This window comes from Babesia bigemina, scaffold Bbigscaff_62675 (assembly GCF_000981445.1).
Source record: "Babesia bigemina genome assembly Bbig001, scaffold Bbigscaff_62675".
Taxonomy (NCBI): domain Eukaryota; phylum Apicomplexa; class Aconoidasida; order Piroplasmida; family Babesiidae; genus Babesia; species Babesia bigemina.
In genome coordinates, this window is record NW_012237056.1 from 722 (window position 1) to 8,224 (window position 7,503).

At 45.7% G+C, this 7,503-nt stretch overlaps 1 protein-coding gene across 1 annotated transcript; it reads right to left on the minus strand.

Moving 5' to 3' along the window:
- Positions 1-244: 244 nt before the first annotated feature.
- BBBOND_0001590 (hypothetical protein, conserved) lies at positions 245-5,425 on the minus strand (the record flags this gene model as incomplete). The annotated part of the gene is made up of 1 exon (XM_012915000.1): positions 245-5,425. One exon carries the CDS (start codon positions 5,423-5,425, stop codon positions 245-247), a length of 5,181 nt encoding a protein of 1,726 aa, XP_012770454.1.
- Between the last annotated feature and the right edge of the window lie 2,078 nt (positions 5,426-7,503).

Below are 7,503 nucleotides of genomic sequence, written 5' to 3' on the forward strand. Positions count from 1 at the left end.
CGCTTAAGCAGCGTAGGTTGATGACTTATAACCCGACATCACTACCCACTAAAGCCATGGGAGGGCGTGGGCACATTTCACCTGTAGCTCACAACTCTATATCGCAAAACAAGAACCTATAATTGCATGAACTACATTAACTGCCAATTGCTGAGTAGGAATTACGTAATATATTTGGGTGAGTATTAGGTTAGGCGGTGGGTTGCTAGGTAGTGAGTTAGGTGAGTGGTGGTGAGGTGGTCTATCAAGGTTGCAGGTACAGCACTTTGTTGAGTGCTTTAACACGTGCAGCGGCGAGTAGTGATTGCGTGGCGATGCGATGTGATGATGGTGAGTGCAAATGCGATTTGATGTGGAGCAGGTCGAGGCGGATGACCATGATGTGGAGGAGGTAGAGGAAGGAGAGGAGCCAGAGGGCGACGTTGAGCCAGATGAAGGGCTCTCTGATGGTGAATAAGAATTTGTCACACTCTTCAAATAATTTTGTGAAGTATTCCGACTTCAATACATTTTTCAATTGCTTGCGGAAGTCGGCACATGTGTTTGGATAATGCTCGTTCTGCAATTTCGATGGGTCACCGAAGGAAAAGCCATAACTGTACAAAGTTGGAGCGACGCCTCTGCAGTCAACAATGGAGTGGCATTGGCAATTAGGTTGTTTGGAAGCGTCACTTATTGATCCATGTTCTCCACGTTTGCACTTGTCGCCTCTTAAGCAACCACGACAGCCCCAGTCTTGACAGTAAATGTTGCAAAACGCGTCATATAGATTTTTAAGATTCGTCCAAAAGCTCCAAGGGAGGTAGACAGCCCATGACAAGTAGAGGTTGGAATGCTTTTTACCGAGGTATCGATAACAGTCGACAGATAAATTGGCAAGGTACGGAGCGCATTCGAGTTCCAAATTGGTCTTCCCTTTGCAGCTATCGGACGCCGTGAGATTTCTAACGTGGGCATGTTCGCATACGCCATGTGTTGGAGACGGCGACCCATATGCGTCGGTTAACGCATTGGTCAATGTGGATTGGTCGGTACAGAGGTTAATAGTTTGCTCGTAGATGGATGCGGCAAACACGCCTCTAAACGCATGAGGATCGTAATTATTAGTTCTAGATGTTGCATTAATACCAATCGCCAGCGCCAAGGTAAAACCGAAGTGCTCTGGCAACGTGGAAGGCGGCTTGGGAATCAGCGTGAATAGACCCGTAAGATGCTTGATGTTGATGAATTTGGTCAGCACTTCACATATGTCCTTACCCATACGTGTGGATCCGGAGAAACCTTTGAATCCAAGAGGCGTCAGGCAAGGCTTACCCTTTTTAGAAGTTGAGCAATTGGAACACTCGTACTTACATCCAATTTTAGTAAGTTGATGAGGTAAATGACCCGGCAAGCAGTCGTTCAGGTAACTCATCAATGGCGATGTTGGTTGGCAATCTACTTGGCACGTTACTTCGCACTTTGCTTGGCACGTTGGTTTACACTTTGCTTGGCAGTTTGATTTATTATCTGGTTCGTCGGATGGATGAACTTTGCATGGCCATTTGGCTGTCATGATATCCTTGCCGTACTTGCACGCTTGCCAACCGTTGAGCCCATTGCTGAGCCTGCACTGACTATACAAATATTGTAATGTTGGCAACATTCGACGAAGGATGTCAAGGAGCATATCGAGACAATCTTCCCCGTTTTGGGGGTAATTGAATTTCATGTGATTGTTGGAATAGTCCACAGCGTATGTCGTGAATTCGTCGCCGTGACCGGCAATTGCGCAAAGGACGTCATATGAAGTCGAACATATATGCGTCACGGCTGCCCACAGTTCATCATATGATACGTCACGTGGGTAGGCTTCCAGGGATACGGAGCGTGCATCAACCAATGACACTTTGAACTCCCCTCCGTCTGCTTGTCGTTCTACTGCTAATACGTCGCCATGTTCTCCCTCATCTTCTCTACCTCTTTTGTATAGCTCTTCCAAAACGTTCATGATGGCTACGCTTAGCTTACTTTGGTGTACCGGATTGTGCGTTAGTCCCGAGAGCCAAGCGAGCATCTCGTACACGGAGCATGGCTGTCTCTTGGAGGTTAATGTTGAGAGATGGCATAAGTCGTTGTATGTCTCCAAATAGTCGAAAAGTATCTCGAGTGCACGTTTACCGTTTTTATCTGAGTGATAAATATGCTGCTTATCGCCTACAAGAAGACCGTCGTGGATATATTGACCTTTGCACTGCTCCTTATTCCTCAGGTGACCTTCATGGGAATCATGCGACTTGGAAACTTTGTAACCGCACTTGTTCAAAAATTGACCAAATGAGTTTTCATCTTCGTTACTGTCTTGCAAATAAATTTGTCTTCCTCTCCAGGCGTTTGGAGCATTCTGCTTTAACTCGTCTAACCCGGCTTTCAAAGTCACCAAAATCGTCAAAAATACCTTCGACAAATTTCTGCCGTCATCCGTTAATTTTTCACCTTTATCACCATCACTAATAACCAATTTACCCATATTAACCTTCTGCTTATGCCCATCATACCTGCTAACGTACATCCTCTCCAGCTCCCCGACGAACTGCTCCAGGCTTCGGGGAAAGGCGTCGAGCACGGGGTAGGATGCGTTGCCGAAGTGCGAGGACTTGAAGGAGGTGAGGGATGTCTTGAGCGTTTCGAGCATCTCGGGAACCTGGTGGTCGAAGTGTTTGTGAGCGCTGATGTGGGTGAGGAGATCGGTGAGGTTCGAGCGGATGGTGGAGACAGTCTGGTCATACTGGCCGATGACCTGAGGCTGGGAGGCGAAATTATGTTTGAGGTCCTTATCGAGGTAATCGAAGATGTGTTCAGAATAGTGCTTGAATGTGGAGGACAGCGTTGCAACTTTGTCTCCATGTTCACCTCTTTCAAGAGCGGTCTTCACTTCGTCGAGCGGATTGGTCTTCTGAGCTTTAGGAGGGAGATGCTTCGGACGCTCCTTATAACCAGCCAAATAAATGTCGACATAATCCCCGCTCAGCGTCTTGAGGAAGCCTTTCAGGCCGGTGTTGAGGTTTTTGTTGACGGTGCAGGTGATGATCTTGAGCTGCCTGGTGACGAGGGTCTTGAGGGCGGAGAGGTGGGCGGTTCTTTCTTTGGCAAATAGGGATTTTACTTCAATGTTTATGATGTGAAATGCCTTATCCACCTTCTCTGTCAGTTCTTCCTTCAGTTGGTTGACAGCTTGGTTGGCCTTTATATCAGCTTCAGTTAATGCATCTTGGATGTCATTGATGACTGCTTCCAAATACGCATCTGCATCAACGACAGCCTTAAGAATGACACTGATATGCGATTGAATCTGGGATTTCAAATCTGCCATTTTGTCGACGACCGCTTGCTTTTTTTGTTCAATGCTGCCATTTGTATTTTTCGTTTTCGTAAATTCTTGAAGCTCCGTGACAATAGTTTCAACCGCGTTCGCAGTAGCACGCAAAGAGCCTGTAGCTTCATTTTTCAATATAGGTTCAAGTAGACGTATTTTGTCATTCACCGTTATCAATGCCGCGGTTATAAATTTGCCGTTACGCCCTTCTCCACCAGCTACGAATTCCTTTCGGATATTATCAATCTCTTTTAACGCCTCATCGACGCGTTTTCCAAGGCTATAAGTGCTATTTTCGGCAGTTACAGATTTGATCTCGAGGGATGCACTCCTAGACATTCCCACGAGTTGTTCCAGAGTGGAACGAATAGCATCCGATATATCGCGTGCGTCATTTGTTTTAGTGGTTGTTTTCACTTGTAAGTTAATCGCCTCCAAAATGCTTTTTGCAATGTCGACTAGCGTGTCGTGCGCCTTGATCTTCTCATGAAGCACTTTGGCAAACTTATCGCAAGAGGATTGGACAGCGTTAATATTTTGCTGAATGCTGTCGCGACCTTCCATGACTCGCACTGTGAGCGGTCCATTTGTTTTTATGACCTTTGCATTAAGCTGTTCCTTAAATACGCGTGAAATCGCAGTCTTATCATTTTCTGTTATATTACCATAATATTTATTAACCTTATCGATTACCATCCCCTTACCATCATTTAATATCTCTGCTACCCATTTCTCCACTACATTCTCAAAATGCGTAAATCCTTCAGCCCACTCCTTCGTTCTAGTTTGGATACCTTCAAGACCATCATGGCTTGGATGGTTTTTGTTGTGCCCTGCACCAGTCCCATTAATATCACCAACTATTGATATAATCTGCGTTTGTAGCTCTTCCCATTTCTTTCCTATGCTATTGTCCTCCCCGTTGCCCGGCTCTTTTTTAATGGTATTAATTTTAAGTTGTTCAAAGTGCTGCCAAGCGTATGCAACTAACTTCTCAAGTCCTTGTTTTTGTACAGATAACATGGCATGTACGTTTTTAACTACCGTTTTTATATCTTCAAACTTACCAATAACATGACTTTTGTATTCATAGTCAAATTTAGTATTCAAAAACTTCTGCGCCTCCTCCAATCTATTTTTAATGCTCCCAAATTGCGTTTTTTCCACATCACTAAGATGTCGTATATTCCTAAATACTTCTTGAAATCCCTCTTTAAAGGTGTCTGTAATTGATATAGATTGCCTAAGTATCTCTTTCTTAATTTCTTTTTCCTGCTTCTCCAATTCAGCATCTACCTTGGTCGCCTGCTTCACCAATGCATCATTTTGGGCGGACTCAAGCAGCAATTGAACCGACGTTTTAACAGGCTCGAATTTATGCATGATATTATTTCTAAGTGTCTTATCTAACGCATTAATATTTTCGGTTTCAATTTTTGTTAGGTCTCGTTGAATCTCGCCGACCACATTGGTCCAGTCAGACAGCTGTTCTCGAAGGCTCTTCGTCGAGCTACCTGAAACACGTTTAATATAGTCATAACCAATTTTGGAATTCATAAACTTACTTATTTCAGCAGTTAACTCGCTTGTTTTTTCCTGCAAAACAAAATTATACTTACGCAGCCAAAAAATCACGTCGGCCATTGCCTCCTTGAAGGCCTCCGGCCCCTTACCAATACAGTCATGTATTTTGCTAACTACACTATTAATATTAGTTGAAGTTATGTAATTATCATAAGTTGTCACTTCATTTTCGTTTTTCACCGCACCAAGCACTCCACTCAAAAATCCCATCACCCCGTCACACAGCCTATCCAAGTCGGAGTACACTATCCCAGTGCCATCGTAGCCTTTGGAAGCAGAGTTGAAGCCGAGGAAGGTTTCGAGGCCGTCACATAAATTATCTAAGAGATTTTTTGGGTTATTATCAGAAGTTTTAAGTTTCTCATAATTTTCACAAAGCTTCTCCACTTTCTCCAAAGCCTGCAACTTGGAGTGCAATTTGTCTGACTCAGCAGAGGGAGAGGGGGAAGAAGGAGAGTTAATTACAGAAGGTTTAAGCTTCTTCATTGTCTCTTCAGTAAGCTTAATTTCAGTGGTAATTTTACTTTTTAGCTCACTAATTTTTCCGGTGTCATCAGCCTGGCCAGCAGACTTGACAGACTCAGAAAGGTTAGTAACAAGAGAAGAGTAAAGATGTTTAAGCTCTTCATTACTGTTAATTTTAGCGATAATAGCATTCACAACGGCTTTCTTAACACTCTCACTTTGACCAACAAATCCGCCAAGCTGCCCAGCCAATTCACCAAGTTGAATACGGCTATCATTGATACCATTCAACTGCTTTTTCCTGGCATCCTCAGTAAGAGAATGGTCACCATCAACAAGTTATTATAAGGATTTATAAAGGTCATAGCGTTAATAAGACGAAGTAATTCGAGAGATTTGGAGTTAGGGTGAACATGATGGGACATGGCAGTGGCAAGAGGTGGAAGAGGGGAAGTGAAGGGTGACAAGCCACAAGTTATTGTTATGGTTTAAAAAGGTCATAGCCGTATTATGGCGAGGTGATTCAAGGGATGTAGAGTGGATTAGGGAGCGATGTAGAGTGGATAAAGGGGCGATGTAGAGTGGGTAAGGGGCGATGTAGAGTGGATAAAGGGGCGATGTAGAGTGGGTTAAGGAGCGATGTAGAGTGGATAAAGGAGCGATGTAGAGTGGGTAAAGGGGCGATGTAGAGTGGATAAAGGGGCGATGTAGAGTGGGTAGAGGAGCGATGTAGAGTGGGTTAGGGAGCGATGTAGAGTGGATAGAGGAGCGATGTAGAGTGGATAAAGGGCGACGTAGAGTGGATAAAGGAGCGATGTAGAGTGGATAAAGGGCGATGTAGAGTGGATAAAGGGGCGATGTAGAGTGGATAAAGGGGCGATGTGGAGTGGGTAAAGGAGCGATGTGGAGTGGATAAGGGAGCGATGTAGAGTCCGTCAAGGGGCGATGTAGAGTGGATAAAGGGGCGATGTAGAGTGGGTTAAGGGGCGATGTAGAGTGGATTAGGGAGCGATGGAGAGTGGGTAAGGGAGCGATGTAGAGTGGATAAGGGGCGATGTAGAGTGGATAAAGGGGCGATGTGGAGTGGGTTAAGGAGCGATGTGGAGTGGGTTAAGGGGCGATGTAGAGTGGATAAGGAGCGATGTAGAGTGGGTTAGGGAGCGATGTGGAGTGGGTTAAGGGGCGATGTAGAGTGGGTTAAGGGGCGATGTAGAGTGGGTAAAGGGGCGATGTGGAGTGATTAAGGGAGCGATGTGGAGTGGATAAGGGAGCGATGTAGAGTGGGTAAGGGAGCGATGTAGAGTGGATAGAGGGGCGATGTAGAGTGGGTTAAGGGGCGATGTAGAGTGGATAAAGGGGCGATGTAGAGTGGGTTAGGGAGCGATGTAGAGTGGGTTAGGGAGCGATGTAGAGTGGATCAAGGGGCGATGTAGAGTGGATAAAGGAGCGATGTGGAGTGGATAAAGGGGCGATGTAGAGTGGGTAGAGGAGCGATGTGGAGTGGGTAGAGGAGCGATGTGGAGTGGATTAGGGAGCGATGTAGAGTGGATAAGGGGCGATGTAGAGTGGGTAAAGGAGCGATGTAGAGTGGGTAAAGGGGCGATGTAGAGTGGGTTAAGGGGCGATGTAGGGTGGGTTAAGGAGCGATGTAGAGTGGATAAAGGAGCGATGTAGAGTGGGTTAAGGGGCGATGTAGAGTGAGTTAGGGAGCGATGTAGAGTGGGTAAGGGAGCGATGTAGAGTGGATAAAGGAGCGATGTGGAGTGGATAGAAGAGCGATTAGAGGAGGTTAAGGGGCGATGTAGAGTGGGTTAGGGAGCGATGTAGAGTGGGTAAGGAGCGATGTAGAGTGGGTAAAGGAGCGATGTGGAGTGGGTTAAGGAGCGATGTAGAGTGGATAAGGGGCGATGTAGAGTGGGTTAGGGAGCGATGTAGAGTGGGTAAGGAGCGATGTAGAGTGGGTAAAGGAGCGATGTGGAGTGGGTTAAGGAGCGATGTAGAGTGGATAAGGGGCGATGAAGGGTGAGTTAGGGAGCGATGTAGAGTGAGTTAAAGGGCGATGTGAGTGATAAGGGGCGATTAGGATGATGTCGTCTTTT